Source organism: Calidris pugnax, unplaced genomic scaffold (genome assembly GCF_001431845.1).
Source record: "Calidris pugnax isolate Ruff unplaced genomic scaffold, ASM143184v1 scaffold252, whole genome shotgun sequence".
In the NCBI taxonomy this organism is placed as follows: domain Eukaryota; kingdom Metazoa; phylum Chordata; class Aves; order Charadriiformes; family Scolopacidae; genus Calidris; species Calidris pugnax.
In genome coordinates, this window is record NW_015091118.1 from 4222104 (window position 1) to 4242804 (window position 20701).

General features: G+C 40.9%; 1 protein-coding gene across 2 annotated transcripts in view; it reads left to right on the top strand.

Annotated features, from left to right (window-relative positions):
• Positions 1 to 20701, top strand: part of FAT3 (FAT atypical cadherin 3) — a 430327-nt gene that overhangs the window by 356191 nt on the left and 53435 nt on the right. For both annotated transcript variants that reach the window (XM_014958334.1, XM_014958335.1), the window contains exons 11-13: positions 5870 to 6066; positions 7086 to 7239; positions 9924 to 10157. In XM_014958334.1, coding sequence (XP_014813820.1) covers positions 5870 to 6066; positions 7086 to 7239; positions 9924 to 10157 — 585 coding nt within the window. The remainder of the gene's footprint in view (positions 1 to 5869; positions 6067 to 7085; positions 7240 to 9923; positions 10158 to 20701) is intronic.

A 20701-nucleotide genomic window follows, 5' to 3' on the forward strand; every position in this document is an offset into this window, starting at 1 on the left:
TTCAGAGCGAAAAACTAATTAATTAGAACACCCCTAGGAAACTGAATCTGCTTACATATATTAGTGAAAAAGTTAATTAATCACTGCAGAATGAGATCTGCGTCAAGACATATGTATAAGTACTAGAAAATGGTTCCCTGGGCCACAGTGTGGATTTTTTTTGCCTTTCCATTTTTTAAGAATATTTCCTTGATGGTATTTCAGTGTTTACATCTCATTATTTCTGTTACACTTTATAGTACAACTTCCACCTTTGTCTTCCATCAACAGAGCATGTAGCCAGTCCTGAGAAGAAACAAAAAAAGAAAGGTAGCACTAATGAGAAAGGCATGCAGATAAACTGTTATGCATCTGCTGCTTATTGCACCAGTTTCTTGGTGGTTTAAATTGATCCTTTTCCCATGCAATAAACGAGGGAAAAAGGGATCCCAAGGACCATTTTTTTTTACATACTCCCCAAATTCCTGTGTATGATTTAAAAGCCATTCCATCAACAACAAAGCAACAGTGATTTTAAAATTGCTCCAAGCTAGTGTTACTGCCAGCCATAAAAGCCACCAGCTGATTTTAATTAGATTTTACCTTTCCTCTTTTCTTAGCAATGGGATACCCTACTCCAGGTGTGGCCTCACCAGTGCTGAGTACAGTGGGACAATCACCTCCCTACTTCTGCTGGTCACACTATTTCTAATACGAGCCAGGATGCCATTGGCTTTCTTGGCCACCTGGGCACACTGCTGGCTCATATTCAGCCGCTTGTTAATTAGGACCCCCAGGTCCTTTTCTGCCAGACAGCTTTCCAGCCACACTTCCCCAAGCCTGCAGTGATGCATGGGGCAGTTGTAGCTCAAGTGCAGGACCTGGCACTTGGCTTTGTTGAAGCTCACGCCATTAACATTGGCCCATTGATCCAATCTATCCAGGTCTCTCTGCAGAGCCTCCCTGTCCTCATGCAGATCAACATTCCCGCCCAACTTGGTGTCATCTGTGAGCTTACTGATGATACACTCTATGTCCTTATCAAGATCATCAATAAAGATGTTAAACAGAAATGGTCCCAACACTAAGCCCTGAGGAATACATGTAAGGACACAGTGTAAGGACAGAGAATAGTCTTTAAGCTTGGTTCAGCTGAATACAAGGAAGATGGGCAGTATGTTTGGGAAGAAAGAACTGGCATTGCACGCAGTACCTTTTTTGGTAGGTTGGTTGCCCAGTATGAGAAAAGTGGCATTTTTTGCTTGTTTTTATTTTATATTTGAGATTCTGGAGTTCTGAAGAAATGGATGTTTCAGTGTTTGGGTAGGACCTGTGCTGCAGGCTGAAGAACAGTCTCTGCGAATTTATGTTACTAAAGCTAAGAGGATTGGGTTTATCATTTTGGCAGCTCAGTAAACATGCAGTATCTTAAACTGGGGGTGGGGAATAAACCTATTGATTTTATGTGGTGCAAATGCCTAGAGTTCTAATTGGGGAATTGAAACTATCTAAATAAATGCATAAATATAGGAGAGAAACTAAATAAATAAGTTGATAAATATTCAGTTCCTCCTGCCAGATTGGGACATTGCAGTGAAAACTGATACCATTGGCCTCTAGTTTTCAGTTCCCTTTTAGCCGTTATAATTCCCTCTGTGTGTGCTTTAGTAATGATGTGTGTCAGGATTTGTTTATTTTGGATCACTGTGTCTCTGTATTTCATTTGTATCTGGCTGTTTTCTTTCTTTTCTTAAACTTGAGCTTGATTTGGCTTTGTACTATTTGCTGACTAGGGAGGGAGGGAGAGCATTATTTAAACTTCAAGTAACAAAAGATAAAAGATAATGCTGATTCTTCTAGCCTCAAAGCCTTTCTAAAAAAGTTACTGGAGTGTTTTTTGTAGCTAACACTTCACTGTTGTGACATTCAAAGTAGAACATAAGAAAACTGCCAGAAGATTTTAAAGAATCCATTAATGCATGTAGTCAGGAGGCTTCCGTTTAGAAAAGCTACATTATTCAGAGCGAAAAACTAATTAATTAGAACACCCCTAGGAAACTGAATCTGCTTACATATATTAGTGAAAAAGTTAATTAATCACTGCAGAATGAGATCTGCGTCAAGACATATGTATAAGTACTAGAAAATGGTTCCCTGGGCCACAGTGTGGATATTTTTTGCCTTTCCATTTTTTAAGAATATTTCCTTGATGGTATTTCAGTGTTTACATCTCATTATTTCTGTTACACTTTATAGTACAACTTCCACCTTTGTCTTCCATCAACAGAGCATGTAGCCAGTCCTGAGAAGAAACAAAAAAAGAAAGGTAGCACTAATGAGAAAGGCATGCAGATAAACTGTTATGCATCTGCTGCTTATTGCACCAGTTTCTTGGTGGTTTAAATTGATCCTTTTCCCATGCAATAAACGAGGGAAAAAGGGATCCCAAGGACCATTTTTTTTTACATACTCCCCAAATTCCTGTGTATGATTTAAAAGCCATTCCATCAACAACAAAGCAACAGTGATTTTAAAATTGCTCCAAGCTAGTGTTACTGCCAGCCATAAAAGCCACCAGCTGATTTTAATTAGATTTTACCTTTCCTCTTTTCTTAGCAATGGGATACCCATACCTTGAGTGTATTGCTTCATAGTTCCTTGGGACAGTTAATCATTTCCTTTTACAAAAGGACTAATATGCAGAAAAGTACTGATTGATATCATGAAGCTAAATAGGAATATTTAAGACCGTTTTTATTAATGGTTTACAACATTAAACTCACTATGACAAGATTACAGCCTTTTATAAAGGAGAGTTAAGCTTTTTTATGCTGGTGTTGAACTGAATGGAGAGAATTTAATGTCAGTCAGCAGGGTTCTACCTTCTTTGAAGTCACATTAAGACTCAAGTCAATGGACAGATTCTCATTGCCTTGGATTGTATTCAGATCTGGCCTGTAGTGCACATTGACACACTGTGTAACCCTCTTTAGGAGAAATGTGTTTATATCACACAACAGATTAAACAAGATTTAACTGAGTCCTCTGATGATTGTTCCAGACTGTCATAGAAATGGAAAATTTTCCCACTGCCAGTGGGAAAATTGAGATCCGCTTGGTTTTGTGACCTAAAAAGATGATTTTCTATCAACAGAAAATATCTATGTTTTAATATATCAGTTTTGAGCTCTGTATGATTAGAGGGCCTTTTATAACTATAATGCATATCTGACTAATTTTCTGGAAGTCTTATTCATTAGAGCGTGCTTTTTTGACACAGTTACAGCTAGCACAAATGATGATGCTTAACAAGAAAGATTTGCCCGGCCTGTCTCAACTGACTTAGATTTCATATTAAATAGAAACCAGTCTACCTTGTCATTGGTAGCTAATGAAGAAGCCATATTACAGCCTGTGACCTCTTTTCTGCTTTTTGATGTAGAAAGAAAGTATCAAATGTGCGTTAGACTTTTTTGCTTACTTTTAAGCTCAGTTTCAAGTTCAGATCTTTTATGCCTTGTTTTTTTGCTAAGGTCCCTAGGAACTGACAGAATTATGACACTAGAAACAACAAGAGTGACACCTAATTGCTCGACAGCAGAGACAACTCAAGTAAATTCAGTATTGTATTTTTTTTTAGATACTTATTTACTTAAACATTCGACACAACTACTAGAGAGGAAGCTTTAAGAACCTGGTCTTTCCATTGAGCTTGGACCAATCCCATGACACGTGTCAGGACCCTGAATAAGTTGTAAAAAAAAGTACACTAGCATGCTTCCCACTCTTGATCCTGTTACAAGAAAGAATAGGCATTCACTTAGTATTTTTATACCGCTTTTATACATGATAAACATGGAAGGTAGTTCTTATTGCATTTTTCCATGGGAGAGCACAGGATAAACCTTAATATGGTGGGGAAAGAGCTAGTAGTTGGTTGTCTGGAATTATAGTTCACCCGGTGGAGGAGCGTGATGCCTTTTTCAATGTCCTCACTCAGTTTCTATAGCACATGAGTTTGCTATGGCTACAGTGCTCTATCCTAAATTATTACAAGTGCAGATATGTTTTTACGGAGCACAGTTATGTCAGACACTGGGCACAGATGCTGGGTAGTTGGCTTTAGTGGGAATGGGCTGCCCAGGGAGGTGGTTGAGGCACCATCCCTGGAGGTGTTCAAAAGACAGGTTGATGTAGTGCTGGGAGATATGGTTTAGTGATGGTGTTGCTCTTTGTTTGTTGTGCGGGCGTCTATTTTTGTCAAAGTTAGGTCGACGGTTGGACAAGATGATCTTTAAGGTCCCTTCCAACCTAGAAGATTCTGTGATTCTGTAGGGTTTATTTTCTTCATAGCAGCTGGTATGGGGCTGTGTTTTGGTTTTGTGACCAAAACAGTGTTGATAACACAGGGAGGTCTTAGTTATTGCTGAGCAGTGCTTACACAGAGCCAAGGCTTTTTGTACTTCTTACACCGCCCCACCAGTCAGTGGGCTGGGGGTGCACAAGGAGTTGGGAGAGGACACAGCCAGGACAGCTGACCTACATCCCCCTTGACCAAAGGGATGTCCCATACTGTATGGTGTCATGATCAGCAGTCAAAGCTGGAGGAAGAAGGAGGAAGGGGGGACGTTCAGAGTGACAGCTTTTGTCTTCCCAAGTAGCTGTTACACGTGATGGAGCACTTCTTTCCTGGAGGTGGCTGAAGACCTGCCACTAATTCCTTAATTTGCTTTGCTTACACAGACAGCTTTTGCTTAACACATTAAACTGATATTATCTCAACCCACGAGTTTCTGCACTTTTTCCCTTCCAGTTCTCTCCGCCCTCTCTCTAGGTGGGGAATGGGTGAGCAGCTGTGTGGTGTTTAGCTGCCTACCAGCATTAAGCCACAACACTGGTTTAAAAGATTTTACTGTCTGGTCAGACAGGGGGTTGAGATCAGGCTCAGAGAAAGGTGGTTGAAGGTAGTTTCTTCACAGAGCAGGCAGAGGACTCTACCATTTCAGATGAAAGAGTAAATAACTGTTGGAAACATTAACAACAGCTGTGCCCACCTTGATTATTATACTCTTCCGTGTGTGACATGTCCCTCCTTCCTAAGGATGATGTGGACCAAAACTTTCCCTCTCCCAATCTGCTTTTGTCACCAGGCAATTTAATGATGTAGAAGAGCAACATGGCCAGGTTCAGTGTCAGTGTTATGGCACGATAAAAAGCTGTTCTGCTTCATCTCCCGCACTCCTTTCACCAGCTTTCACCCTCAGATACATTTGATCTAATAGTACTGCTTATCTTCCAACTGCTCCTCAAATGACCTCTTGTTAGGACTATTTAATACTGATGTGTCTTCCTGTGTCGTGTAAACTTTTTTTAAAACTAGAATTTTAATGAGCAGAAGAACGGCGCAGCTGTATGATAAAGCTTTCATTAGAGGATTCCTTAATAGAACCCACTTCCAGTCCTTGATTGCATAATCAACAGCTAATGAAATTGTCTTGGTAACAAGAGCTACGGTGTATTACATCCTCTCCCGAGACTAAGTGGAAAGACAATTGTACCAGCCTGAGAGGACTATTGATTGTTCACAGTTTGAATTTGATTGCCCTTACGGGGAACTAAACAAGAGATCATCTTCAGCTCTGCTAAATGGATTTTGTTTCCACTGAAAGTTATTGGTTCACTTTCATACAAGGCGTTCGGGGGGCAATAAACACAGGGAGTGTAATCTCATTATGGATTTCCTGAGTCTGCGAGTTTGAAAGCACTGATCACTGTAGAACAAATGATGGCTGCTTGGTCCAGGTCCTCTGTGATGCATCTGTGCATTTAAAGTAGGTGGGAGCCCTGAAGAGGTGCCCCAGCCCATTGCGTGTTGTTTGTCTCATTGCAGGAGGGAATCCCAAAGGGAAGTTTGCTCTGGGACTGGTTCAGAATGAGTGGAAGGTTTATGTTAAAAGGCCTCTAGATCGGGAAGAGCAAGACATTTATTATCTCAACATCACCGCCACGGATGGCCTTTTTGTAACCCAAGCTGCTGTGGAAGTGACCGTCACTGACGTTAATGATAATAACCCAGTTTGTGAGCAGGTGAGTTAGCAACAGCCATGGCCATTGACTGTTGTGTTGAAAACGATGGTTTCCCAATGGTTGTCCCTGCTATTTGCAGGTAGTCACAGGCAGTGCTCATTTTCATCCTTAAGGTCTTAGTTGAAGAATCTCAAGTGATCTGGGAGAGGAGTAGGATGAAACAGTCCTGTGAAGCCCAGATGAAAGAACAATGGTGTAGTAAAGGTAGCAGAGGAGTCTTCTCCACAGTGGCCTTAGTTGGCTTTAGAAAAAGCGAAGCATTGTGAGATGGCACTGGGCAGCCACTCCTCCCCTGCAGAAAAAATGTGCATTCCACAATGTGGAAATGTTTTCAGTCTAGTTTCACTCCAGCCTTCCTGAACCTGGCAGATGTCAGAAATCAAGTCAAAAAGGCAGAAGAATGTAGCTTGCTCTCATGTTGTTGGTAATGCATGCAGTGTGGCCTGACCACAGCTTCCACAGTGCTAGATGTCTCTTATTCTATGGAAAGGCAAGTGGGGAACTGATTTTACTGCAATAGAAAGGTCTGTGTGAAAAAAAAGACATGGTAAAACTGAGTTCCTTAACAGAATCTGCTCAGAGAATCTTTTATAAATAGAGACCTGTTTGTATATACTCACATATATAATTCCCATCATTACATTATCACTGCTGGACCACTGTCATTGCAGGCAGCACTCTGGGGAATCACAGTGTGTCTCTCTCAAACACTGCTGGATGAGGTGATAAAAACAGTTATCTTAGCACATTCATCAAAGTTTCCATTTCATGGAAAATAGAGAATGAGACCCCTTTTAACACAAAAGAAGAGCCCTGTTGAGTATCATAATTTGGCATTGTTTTTGTGACACCTCAAAGCTTAATGGTGATTTCAATTTCTAGGAATGTGTTATGTAAATAAAAATTGTTTCCTATGCAGAAAGATGCACTACAGAGAGTTTAAAAAAAAAAAAAAAAAGTTTTGCAAAGATTATAAAATACTGTTACAGCATAACTTACATTTCTGGTTTTGTCTCTAGGTTGCATACACAGCACTGTTTCCTGAAGACATTCCATCAAACAAAGTCATTCTTAAAATCAGTGCTAAGGATGCTGACATTGGGTCCAATGGTGAAATTCGCTATTCTCTCTATGGTCCCGGGAACAATAAATTTTTCTTAGATCCAGAAAATGGTAAGATGATAGTTAAGTGTTTCTGAATATCTTTCTTAAATCCTTGACATCAATGAGTGCCAGTTTCCTTAACAAGAGTTAGGTTACACTTGGTTATCAGCCAGTTGTTCAGTTATGGCAGGCATGGATGACCACTTCAGAAGTGGTAGTTGTAGGAAGGAGAAAGAAGGACCTCGTTGTTGGCCAGTTTGAATGTTGTAATCAGAACAGTGGACACTGACTCTTTTGTTTCCCTGCCAGACCTCAAGTTAGGACAGATATGTATCACAGAACCATAGAATCAGAATAGTTTGGGTTGGAAGAGACCTTTAAAGGCCATCAAATCCAACCCTCCTGCAATGAACAGGGACATCTTCAACTAGATCACATTGCTCAGAACGCCATCCAACCTGACCTTGAAAGTTTCCAGTTGTGGTGCATCTACCACCTCGCTGGGCAACATGTGTCAGTGTTTCACCACCCTCATCATAAAAACTTTTCTTATATCTAGTCTAAATCTTCCTTTTTTTAGTTTAAAACCATTACCCCTTGTGCTATCACAACAGGCCCTGTTAAAAAAATTGCCCCCATCTTTCTTTTAAGTCCCTGGAGCCTTCGTTTCTCCCGGCTGAACAACCCCAGCTCTCTCAGCCTTTCCTCATAAGAGAGATGCTCCAGCCCTCTGATCATTTTTGTGGCCTTCCTCTGGACCTGTTCCAACAGATCCATGTCCTTCCTGTGCTGAGGACTCCAGAGCTGGATGCAGTACTCCAGGTGGGGTCTCACCAGAGAGGAGTAGAGGGGCAGAATCACCTCCCTCGGCCTGTTGGCCACACTTCTTTTGATCCAACCAAATATATGGTTTGCCTTCTGGGCTGCAAGCACACATTATTGGCTCTTGTCCAGCTTTTCATCAACCAGTACCCCCAAGTCCTTCTCCTCAGGGCTGCTCTCAATCCCTTCATCCCCCAACCCGTATTGATAGCATGGATTGCCCAGGCCCAGGTGCACTTGGCCTTGTTGAACTTAATAAGGTCCACACAGGCCCACGTCTCAAACGTGCCCAGGTCCCTCTGGATGGCATCCTATCCTTCAGGTGCGTCAGCCCCACCAGTCAGCCTAATGTCATCTGCAAACATGCTGAGGGTGCAGTCAATCCCACTGTCTATGTCATTGATGAAGATACTAAACAGGACAGTCTCAGTATGGACCCCTAAGGGACACTACTTGTCGTCAATCTCCGTCTGGACATTGAGCCATTGACCGCTACCTCTGGAGGTGACCATCCAACCAATTCCTCATCAACCGAACAGTCCACCCATCAAATCCATATCTCTCCAATTTGGAGTCACAGATGCTGTGGGGGATCATGTCAAAGGCCTTACAGAAGTCAGGATAGGCAACATCTGTAGCTCTTTCTTTGTCCACTGATGTAGTCCCTCCATCATAGAAGGCCACTAGGTTGGTCAGGCAGGACTTACCCTTGATGAAGCCATGCTGGCTTTCTCAGATCACTTCCCTGTCCTCCATGTGCCTGTCCTGGACTCTTCTCAATACAGAAGAGGGGAAGATGCCAACAGGGTCCTCCTTCCACCTTGGTCTAGATATATTGGTATTTAGGCCCTGCAGAAAAGACATACCTTTTTTAAAAAAATTTTGAGGAGAAAGGAATCAGTAATGAATTTGTGGGCACAGTGGAATGCTGCAAAGGTCTTGTACATTTGGCAATTGGTCTCAAAAAAGATACTGATCTCTGCTAAGATCTAAATTTTATAGTTGTTATGAAGTAAAGCTAAATAAAATCATTTTCTCACAAATAAAATCCCACCCCTCTGTTATTCTTAAGAATTAGGTTTCCATAATGACAGACTAAGTCCATTCCTGTGCAGTGCCTCCTCCACCTGACTAGCAGGAGGCAGCACCTACTATTGCCATAGCATTAGTGATGGAAGAAGAGGTGTTTGGAGATCTATGCAGTGTGGGGAAGGGGAAGTATTGACCTCTTCAAGAAAAAATTTTGCATTTAGCTGTAAATTACATCCTTTGCAAAATTAACCCAAACCTTATCTTCCAAGTAGAAGTGGCTGTTTGCTGATGTGGCAATGTTTGGCAATTGTTTATCTGTGCAGTGGAAAACGCATCATGGGTAAAGCTCTCACAAGCTGAATAAGTTGGCTTTTTGTTGCTGTTAATGTCTATTGTAATACCAATCTCTGTATAAGAAGTTTGTTTCAAACTAGATGTCAGGGGTATCTACAGGAATTCAGAGCTGGTGGGAGATTGCTTTGTGGGGAGAAGAGGGGAATGTTGATGTTGGTTTTGAATGGTAGCATTAGAAAACTTTGGAGTTCATTATGACTACTGTCATCAGATTAGGAAGGTATTTCTGTGTGTAGGAGTCTATGAATCTTGGGAGTAACAGAAAGACAGACATGAAGAAACACGGTGGTGTTCGTACGGGTGTACTTGTAGTCTGTTGAAGGCCACTGTGAGTGGCTTGTCCTCCTTGCAGCTCACTTTGTTGAGGAGAGAGGAGTGTGAAGTGACACTGCTGAGAGTTTTTAATCTATTCATTGGAGTAAGCAAGGTTGATTATTTTTTTTCTCTTTCCTGATCCTGTGAAATACATGTTTTTGAGATACGCTATAGAATTAGTGATGTTGCTACAGTAGTTAATGATGACTGTTACTTTTAATCAATTTTAGGTGAGCTGAAATCCTTGGCCCCTCTTGACCGAGAGAAGATTCCTGCATACAACTTGGTTGCCCGAGCTACAGATGGTGGTGGCAGGTTTTGCCAATCAGAAATCCATCTTATTTTAGAAGATGTTAATGATAATCCACCAGTATTTTCCTCTGATCACTACACCGCGTGTGTCTATGAGAATACAGCCACTAAAGCTTTATTAACAAGAGTCCAAGCCACGGATCCTGATGTCGGTAAGTGTGTAAAGCTGCAAACAATAATTGATGTTCAGGAAAACTCTGTGGGTTGATGGAATTGCAATACAGCTTAATTTTTCTATTGCTGCCTTTCCTCATTCTTTCCTCCTTTCACTTTCACATCTTCCCCTTTTCTTTCTCTTCTGTTTCTTTACATCAAAATGCTCATGGCTGAGCTTGGCATAAAAGTGTAACAAACAGAAGAGCATGGCAGCAGCCACAGAAGCATGTGGTCTTTCATTCTCTTGATTGATGATAGGTATGTTTAGGTACAAATGGTGTTTTGGGGGGTAAATTCCAACTTTCTTCCTCCAGTGGTCTCACCTCTTTTCTTGAGCTGTGATTTTGAATAGCCCTGCCTCTATTTATGCAAATAATATAGTTACATGCCATAGGGACCTATATCTGATTAATCACAGCTTTTCTAGAGTTTTATACCACTATAACTCCCATTTGTTCCAGCTGGTTACCATAGCATAAAACTATTGTTGTACACTGTGAAAGTACATTATAAATGTTCTGGTTATTTAACTCTGCATTCCTTTAAAGTGTAATAGTTTATTATATGAGGCCCTTAACCTTGAAATCTGGGACCAATTATAAATATTTAAAGGGTTTTTTTTGCATAACACAGTGGTAAAACCTACCAAGTATCAGATTTTTTGTTTTAGCTCATTCACTTCAGTTAAATAAATAAATCCCATAGTTTATTTTTACTTCCTGTGTTTTTGGAGCTGTTTTGTAAAAACTGTGGCCTGAGTAGCTTCACATAAAAAGCAGACCTTTCATAGAATGAAAAAATATTTCACGTTAATTTTTTTTTTTGAAGTACAGGGCATGCTGGAAGTCTCAGTTGTTACTAAGGCTGATAATACAAATATACAGGAATCGGTAAAGGAGCAGTAAACATTCATTAATGTGTCTATGAAAAGCGGCATTATATACTTTATTTGAAAAATCACAATTAAAATGATGATACTGTCCTGCAGTGAAAAGGCAATTACTGGTAGTATACTATTGAACAATCTGAAGATTGTTTTCCACTGTTGTCTTAATTACCATTTTTCTCATAGGTGAGACAAAATTCAAGGAGAGAGAAAAGACAGAAAGAAATAGAATAAAAAGTTGTCAATAAAAGTTCTTGCTAGCACCAATTTTAAGTAATAAGATAGTTAGCAATGAAAAAGAAAGCTGTGAGCTAATTGCTACATCTTGCTTCTGAAACTAGATAAGTTAAAGGGAAGGATGCATGTGATTAATGAGAAGGAGTTATGTACTTCCTTAATGATTAGATCTGAAAATCAAAGAAGACACTGTATCATAAAAAAGTGACTCTGGTCTCAAAAATTGGTTTTTATATTAATTACTGCTCTATTAGTCCATACTAAAATCACTGATTACTTATTGCTTCATAAAGAATGAGTTCAGGTAGTGTAATGTTCCCAGCACAAAGAAAAAAAGGATTATTGATATTCCTGATGGGGTATTCCTATAAGGTTTTGTGGAGCATTATCCAGAAAACATCAGTGGCGCCAGTAATCATCATACAAATCAGTTTTTAACATTCAGGAAACACCTTACAATCAGTCTTAAAATTTGCCAGTTCTTCTGCTTTGGGCTTTAAAGAGCCACATACTGTAAGGATAGGCCATTGAAATAAAACTTGAAAGAATTCAATCTGTCCTCTGCAATTAAACACAATTTAATATAAAACTGAAAATATTGCAGTCAGACACTGTCGGATAATTATGGTGATTTCCAGTTAATAGGAAAATAGTGTTATATCTGCTTTGTGCCTTTGATATCTTGTAAAGTTCCTAAACTCATAATATCCTGGGAAATTTCAGAACTGGAACATAAATTGTTGTTTAATGTATTTGTAATTTGTATAGATGCTTAGAAACTAGCTGTACCAGCTGGACACACTGAAGGAGAGATGTGATTCTTCTTCACAGTATTCAGCAGAAGAAAATGACTTCAGCTATCAAGGACTTAAATCTAGTAGCATGCAATTTCATTTTACATCACCTCTCCATGTAGGTAGGCGTCTTAAATCGAAAGATTACTTAAAGGAAGAGAGTATACACATGTCCCTTTATTAAAACATATTAGTAACTTTAATATGAGACAATTCTTTTTCCCATTCTGCTTCCACTGGAAATTCTTAAAATTTCCATAAGATACTATTTCCTGCTAACTCACCACCTTATGGTTTGGAAATCTGCAAACTAAGAAATTAAAGAGAAATGCTTGGTTTACAGGGTTTTGGAGAAGTTCACAGGGAGGAATGGATTCTTCACCTCCCACTGTCTTCAAATCAAAGTGCCAAATTACTCCATTCTGTTCAAATTAAGGCAGAAGAAGAGTTGGAGTGAATTCTGAGGGGTAATTATCTGAGCAAAGCCATCAGACAACTACAGTATCAGTCCGTTTCAAAGGAATTAGGGACACACTAGAGCAGTAATGCTGAGAAAACCTACATGGGACTTTGTGGCAAGGGTGACATTAAAAAATTGATAAATATAAAAATAAACTTGGAGCTCAAATTGCTATCTGAGCTGCAGGTGCATACTCATTTCCAGGGCTGCTCGTGTTTTCTGCGTGCATAGAGTGTTGTGGCCTCGCCTGCAGAATGCAAGAATGAATGACAACATGGTCCCAGCTCAGCAGCACTTTAAGTGATGGTTGAGTCCTGCCTCAGTTCCAGCTGCTTTGCCTTGCGAATGACCTCCACGCTCAGGCCCAGTTCCATGCTGATTGATGGTGTAGTCTGCAGAAGGCAGAAGCACTTACAGTACTAAATATGAGCAGTGCATCATCTGTCCTTCTGCAGTCCTCTTCATCACCAGTGGGGCACTGGCAGTTCCACACTGTCCACATTTGTACTCAGTTTAGTGATTTCACTGACCTATTGATTTTTATCTGGGTTTATGATGAAGGTGGAGTTTGAATTTCACTCAGAATGGGAGTGACCTTGTCCTGCCTGCCACTGCTGCCTTTCAGCCTCTTCTTTACCCTGTGGGCAAACCCATGGCTGGTACCTGCTTGTGGAAGTCCTTCCCCATTACCTACACAACCAACCAGTCTATACAGATTAGGTTGTCTTGGAGCCAGCACCTTGCATTGCACACAGCCAGTGTAAAAAAAAAGGCATGAAGGCAAAGAAAAAATTGTCAGGAGTGGCCTTTATTTGGTTGCAAATTGTTCCCTGAAGTGCTCAGACCTCCCTGCCATGTCCTCAGCTGTTCCTCACCCCCCAGACCCCTTCTCCAGCCCCAAGGCCCATACAAGTGCATTGGACGGGAGCGCTGGTGACATGCAGCCTGCAAGGAGCCAGCTGGTGCCCAGGTCATGGTCTGGCTAGACAAATCTAGGAGTTTCTCAGAAACACGGTTCAGACTGATCTGATTCTTCCTTGAATAACAGTCAAACAGGGGCCTTCTGGGAATAAACAAAAACCTGCACTGTGGATACAGACAGAAGCATAACATCCTCACCGTGACCTGGCAGAGGAGTACCAACAGGCAGCAAACCCACACTGATGCCCTCTCTGACTGCCAGTTCTTCCCAAGCTGGAGATAATTCAAAGAAGAAGGATCAATGGCAGATGAGATTTTGCCAAAAGTGTAGTTTGGGAAAATATTTTCCCATATCTAACAGCAGATTTAATAGCATTCGGTAGTGCAATCTAGAAAAATAATAAGCAGTGTGCTACGTTTTTCAAAGCATATTCTCAGATTTGAGCACAGGATGCCTGGAGTTGCAGATGTGTTACAGCTTCTGCAGGACTCATAGCCTCACAGCAGAATGCAGAGCAGTCTGTTTATCCATCAGTTCCAAAAAACCCCATCCAACTAGTTTTGGAATGGAGAGATTTGAATGATGACCCTGGTTTTCTGTTCTTTGTTCTCTTTGTTGGAAGCTTTGGGACTTAGGTGGGTGTGAGGAAAAAATGGATGTTGAAAGCCTAATTCAGGGAGCCAGGATAAGACTTCACATTCTCCCACAGATAAATTTATACAGCTAGGATATACAGGTCAATTGTGATGGAATTTGGTCATGGTTTTTAAGGAGTTGTAGAGAGTTAAATATTATTTGGACCAAGATTTATGAGAAGGATTCTGTAGTTGTTTGATAAGTGCACTTGCATTTATGTGGAGAGCTTAATCAAGCTTCTAATCAGTTTGGTTCTTGGTGTGGGGAGCTAATTATTCGCCTCTTTAACAAAGTGGAAGAGCTGCAGTAGAAGGGACTCAGGAGGGAAGCTGTTTGTCCTTCTCACGAGGAGATCTGCTCCCTAACCCCAACCTTCTCCACCAAGAAGTACAGGGGAGCAAACTGTGGCCCGTCAGCTGCCTGGTGAGCAGCTGGAGAACCTGGTGAACTCTGGGAAGGAGTGCCAGTTTCTTTCAGCTTCTGGTGGAAAGTTTTATCTTGGGTTTCAAAGAAATCTATGACAAAACTGTTATTTCCCAGCAAGGTTTGGTCTTAATAAGTTTTGATGTTTCAATAAAGATTTAGTTTGTCCAAAAAAACCCAAACCCCAGACCCTTACCATGTGCGCTCATAAGGCAGGTGCATAGGAAATAAGAAATATCTTTACTAGGGAAGATATACAACTTCTCCTTTAGGTTTCACTCAGTCCAGTCTGGAGTGTATCTACCTCCAGGAGGGTTGTGAAGGCAGCATATTCTATCTTCTTTTTCTTCTTGTCCTCTCCTTATGTCACTGAGAAAAATGAAGAAAACATTAAAACAATGACTTATGACAATGGCAATGAAATAGTGACTGAGGGACATAGATAGTTCTCTGGGGTTTATCACTTTTTTGTAGAGAGTGATATCAAAGTGCTGGTGAGCACAGAAAAAAATCACTCCTTTACATTGTCCAAGAGATCACTGATTTCAAGAACACGTGCATGGAACTAATGAGTAAAGATTTCAACCTTATCAACATGGGCTTTGCTCTTGAAGGAATTAGGGCAACTGAGCCTGTTGGATACACAGCTGGGCTTGAAGATGGGTAAAGTGCTGCCAAGTGAGATTGCAGAAGTGTCAGAGAGGAGTGCAAGACAGTCACAACTTGATTAAAAAGCAGTTCTCTGAATTACGTATAATGACAGGTAACAAAAAAATAAAAATGCTGAAGTAGATATTGATTTTGACATTTGCTGGTACAGCAAATCTCTACTTTGCAGGTTTGTTTATGTTGGGCAGGCCCCTTAAAATGGATCTAGAGACTTTTGAGGCATTCAGGATCTGAAAAAGAAGAAAACAAGGATTGAAACATGAATAACAGAGATAATCAGACAGAAGGTTTGCTAAAACCCAGCAAGTAGTAGGTAGACAACTTTGGCAACGAAGCCAGCATTAGCTAGATGATATTTCTGGATATTGTCTGAGTGTTTGTAAAATAAATATAACGAGATACTTTCCAGAGGATGGCTCTTTCTCTTTAAAACATACATGGAGCTTCCTATATCTTTATCCACATCTTTGCCTCACTGACTTTTAAAATAGTCTAGGGGTTAGTGCACTTATGCAGGATCTGGAAGACCTGAATTATTAATTCTTTTTTCTGCAGTTATTCAAAACAACATTGCATAGTAAGGGGTTATAGTTGAAGCAGAGGGTCCTTTCTACTGTCTCTGAAGCTGTTTTGAAAAAGGCTTCAGGAATCAGCCAGAGGGAAAAAAAAGACCCAAACGAGCATTGCTGTGTAGCCTGGTGGGTGATTGTGTTCTGGGCTCTGTTCCCCAGGGCTTATTCAATGAAAAGTAACTGTCTATGGCAACATACCCTTGAACTCCTCCTTCCTGGAAAGGTGTCCTTAGCATTAGACTTCTGTTCCATAAGAAGAGTGGGAGGACAATGCCCCACATCCCCCAGTGGGCTGGCAAGTCCTGAGGATACCTACAAGTGTCCAAGTTCACCCCATGAGTTGTTCAGGAGAAAACCTAGCTGTTACCTTCTTAATAAAGGCAGAAGCACTTCTAGGAACACTGAGATACAGCACATTGGGCCCCTGAAAAATTGCCAAATAGAAAATAATAGGCTCTGTGGAGTTTAGACTTACCTGGTGTTAGGAGGTAAACAAACAGGTTGTTTGGGGATTATGATAGAAAGCTTAGGTTTCAGCCTAACCAAGCGCTACTTCATATTGCTCATTTTGTTTCCCATGCCTGGGCACTCAGGAGACTTAATCCTGTAAGCAGTCAGTCTGCATGACCCTGTTGTTGAATCTTTCAAAGGGCCAGATTTTTAAAGCTGCAGAGAGGTAGCCAGGGGAACTTAGTCACCCAGGTTGCATTAAAATAATGAGTATATGTGCATCAAGATGACTAAGAGCTGGTTTGTGTTCAGCAAGCAGAAGTCATCAAACCAATCTCATTTCCTTCTGCAACATGCAAGGAGGCTATATAGAAAGAAATATTATGGGTGGTATGGCTAAGGTTTAGTGAGGTTTTTTGGCACTGTACTGCATGATATTTTTATAAGCAAGCTAGTGAAACATGTTCTACATGAAAGTGTCATCAGGTGAGTTTGTAATGACTGCTACACTGGAGGAGTAAGTTAAGAGAGGTACTGGGTGCAGCATTGCTCTTGTTTTCATTCCTGAGTGGGTAAGTAGGCATAGGGTCTGTATTGCTGGATGTTGGAAAGCAGAATGGGGCTGCAAGTAGCCTGCATAGTGTCAAAGTCATAGCTGTGGGATTAAACAGTTGGAAAAGGGGTTGGAAAAATACAATGCCAGTCATCAAGATAAATGGGAAATCCTATGTTTAAATAAGAATAACCAAATGCATCAATATTGTCTGGATAATGACTGATTGGGCAGCAGAACTGCAGAGGAGCAGCTGTATGATGGTGAATCACAGGTTGAATGTATGTTTACACTTTTATACTGGTGTGAAAAGGCAAATACATTAATGAGATAGGTAAACAAGAGTAATGCTGGAAAACAGAAGTAGTTCTTTCTATTTACTTGGTGTTTGCAAATCCTGACCTGAAAGGCTGCATCGTGTTTTGGATATAGCTCTTCCAGGAAGATGTGGGCTACCTGGAGATTTACAGAAAGATCACAGGTCTGGAAAATGTGTGCTACCAGGAAATATTAAAACAGTTGAGAAGGGAGTGCCAGGGGAAAGAGAAGTGAGATGATAAAATATAACAGTCTTCAGATATCAGACAAGTAGCTCTGAGGAAGGAAGTCGACCTTTGTTCTTTTTTCCCCCCTTATCTTTTAATATTTTTATTCAATCTCAGCAAAAAGTCAGAACAAGATTTTTAGTTGTAAGAAAAGTGAGGCACTGGGGTGTGTTATCTGAGGAGGTTATGCAAGTTCCCAAAGGATCAAAGGATCTGCCTGTGTTTGGGGATAAATGGCATCCATCCTTTCTTTGTGCATGGAAATATTTGTTGACCTCACAAGATTCCAGCTCTCTCTATACTGTCATTTCATTAATTTCTTTAGTTTTTGAGATTTCCAAGACGTTAACAACATGGAGGCAAAAAGCTAGACAAGGAGAATTGTAGCTCTTGGATTATCTTGACTGAATAAGCCCTGTATTTAAACTGGGTTACCGAAACATGTATTTGTATGTGTGTGTGTTTGTATATACATATATGCATACATACATATTTTTTATATATATATGTCTCTCTATGTGTGCATTCCATTGCTTCAGGCTCTGTTGCCCAATGTTGTTAGCTCCAGTGTGTAACCCTAAATCAGGTGTATCCAAATGGTCTCCCCCACTTCAGAAAAATAATCAAACTTACGCCTGATGGGTGTAGGGAAGTGAATGACTCAGGAGCACTGATGGAAAGAAGTATTCACGTAAATTCATGTTAAGCCAGAACCCTGGGCTGCATGAATCTCTGCTAGAAAAGAGCAGGAGGGTGAGCTAACCATCCAGATCACATTTTCCCAGCAAAAAAAGACAACACACGACCCAGCTGAAACAGAAAGCAGGGTTTTAGACACCCGTGGAAGGCATGAAGGTATCATACCATAAAAGCTTATGCCTGCCCTTTCTGTCCAATATTTCCCTTCAGTAAGGGGTTGGTCATCTTCATCTCTGTCCTCTGTGGCCCTGCTTTCATCCCATGGTACCCTGACTCTGCTGGAGCACTGGCGTGAGTAAAGGCCTTTGGGGTTAAGGCTGTCGTTTTCCCACAGAAAAGGGACAAAGCGATGAAAGCCTGTTTCGGTAGCGGTGTTACGGATTGAACTTGGCCAGCTTTTCTGCTTGAGTTGTAAAAATCACTTGAAATATCTTTCCCTGTGGGGTTATATATTCTTCTACAGTTCAGCAAGGTACTTCTGGCAAGATTTTTCTCTTTCATCTCAAAATGATGGAGTAGAGTATTATAAAATCTGGTTTAGTATTTGTCTTTTGTCTTTTTTGCTGTTAATGAAGTTGTGGACTTCTAACTTCCAGTAACTGGTGTTGTGGTTAACGTTTGGGTAACCATGAAAGACCATAGGAACATACCAGTGTTAATAGTCACATCATGAAAGACACAGGCAAGAGGAACCACAGTAATCAGCTGCCATACTCGCAAATGACTGCTAAATTGACAAATAACTTTTTTTTACAGTGATCTTTCTGGACAGATTTCTGTTTTACTTCTTGTTTGTTTATTTTTAATGCTTGCCATTATTTTTCTTTCCCTAAGTTTTCAAAATGAAAATGAGCAGATGAGAAAGCTAAGCACCATTTTCCAGAGATAAACAATAACAAGTGGGCTAGCTATACTGCAGGAAACACATTAAATGATGAGTTCAGGGTGACAGATGAAAACAGAAAGGAGAAACACACTATGAATGGTCTTTAATACTTGTAAATTTTAGTTTGTGTGTGATGCAGTTGGTAGGTAATTCGCGCTGCAGAAACTCTGTCCTACGGAGATTGCAGCTGTTATTTTAATGCTCAGTCTTTTAATTGGTGTTGGTCTGGATCAAACCGTGTTGTAACTCCACCATTTTCAACTGAGTGGCACCTCGAGTACTGTGTCCAGTTTAACCCCTTAGTACAGGAGGGACATTGAGGTGCCGGAGCGGGTCCAGAGAAGGGTAACAAAGCTGGTGAGGGGTCTGGAGAACAAGTCTTATGAGGAGAGGCTGAGGGAGCTGAGGTTGTTCAGCCTGGAGAAAAGGAGGCTGAGGGGAGACCTTATTGCTCTCTGAAAGGAGGTTGTAGCAAGATGGGCATCGGTCTCTTCTCCCAAGTAACAAGCGATAGGACAAGAGGGAACAGCCTCAAGTTATGCCAAGGGGGGTTTGCATTGGATATTAGGAAAAAATTCTTCACTGAAAGGGTTATCAAGCATCAGAAAAGGCTGCCCAGGAAGGTAGTTTAGTTGCCATCCCTAGAGGTATTTAAAAGATGTGTAGAGATGTTGCTTAGGGACATGGTTTAGTGGTGGACTTGGTACTGCTAGGTTAATGTTTGGACTCAATGCTCTTAAAGGTCTTTTCCAACCTAAACATTTCTATGATTCTGTGAGTTAGACAAGGAGGAATTTGATACACCTGAATTATAAAGAGATGTTATTTTATTTCCCTGGCGCTATTTAAAGTTGTAGTGACATAAAAGATGTCATTATGTGACATTCAGTGCATGCCCCTTTGTTTTAGTACAGAAGAAAATAAGAAAAAAACCTGGTGTGAAGGATGGCATTTGAGGTACTAGACGGCTGTATGTTGTACAAGTTCTTCACACCAGAGATTTGGCAAAGGGCAATATTCTATCATATGCTAATACAAGTCTAAATAGAAAATGTGCTTGCTTATTCCTTTATTTAAAAAATGTACTGCAATCCTCTTATAGTAATAGTAATTCCTGCAAAGCTTTCTATGTTCAAATAGCTTATGTTCGTGATTGGCACCTTGGAAATCTGAGAAGTTTCAGTGAGTAAGTGAATAGACACAATGCAGTTTGCAAATATTAATCCCCCAACAGCTGTGGGCAAGCAGTGTGGGAGGATTGCTGTTTTTACCAGGGCAGGAACCGTGGTGTTGGAGCAGTTGTTTCCTGTCCACAGGAACCATCTCCTTTATAGTCATAGCAGAACCTACCATCGCCTCCACGGCAGGGATGCCATTGACACACACTGGTGGACGCTTCTCTCTCAGCAGATGGTAGCCCCTGGACTAAAGCATTTTGGATTTCAGTAGAAATAACTTCCTACTTCACCTTTGCCTCATGCCCATTTTCTTTCCAGCCTCGAGTCAGGAAGCTGAGTGGAAACAGCTATCGATATAACACTTTCTTCGAAGTGCTGTTTCTGCCCCAGCTTTTCAATTAATTCATTTTTCTCCCAAGAAGCCAGTGTTAAACTGCAGCCCCACAAAACACCGTGGGAGAAGGTCAGCAGGAGCTGAGATCTGTTTCTGTATTTCTCCTTCTATTCTGCCTCTGCATTCAAGCAGAAAGCCACCAGCGGCTGGTATCTGAGTGTCCCAGCTCAGGTTCTCTGCCCTGATCTTCTGTCTCTCCGTGCATAAAATGGCCTTTTCACCTGCAAGAGCTTTTC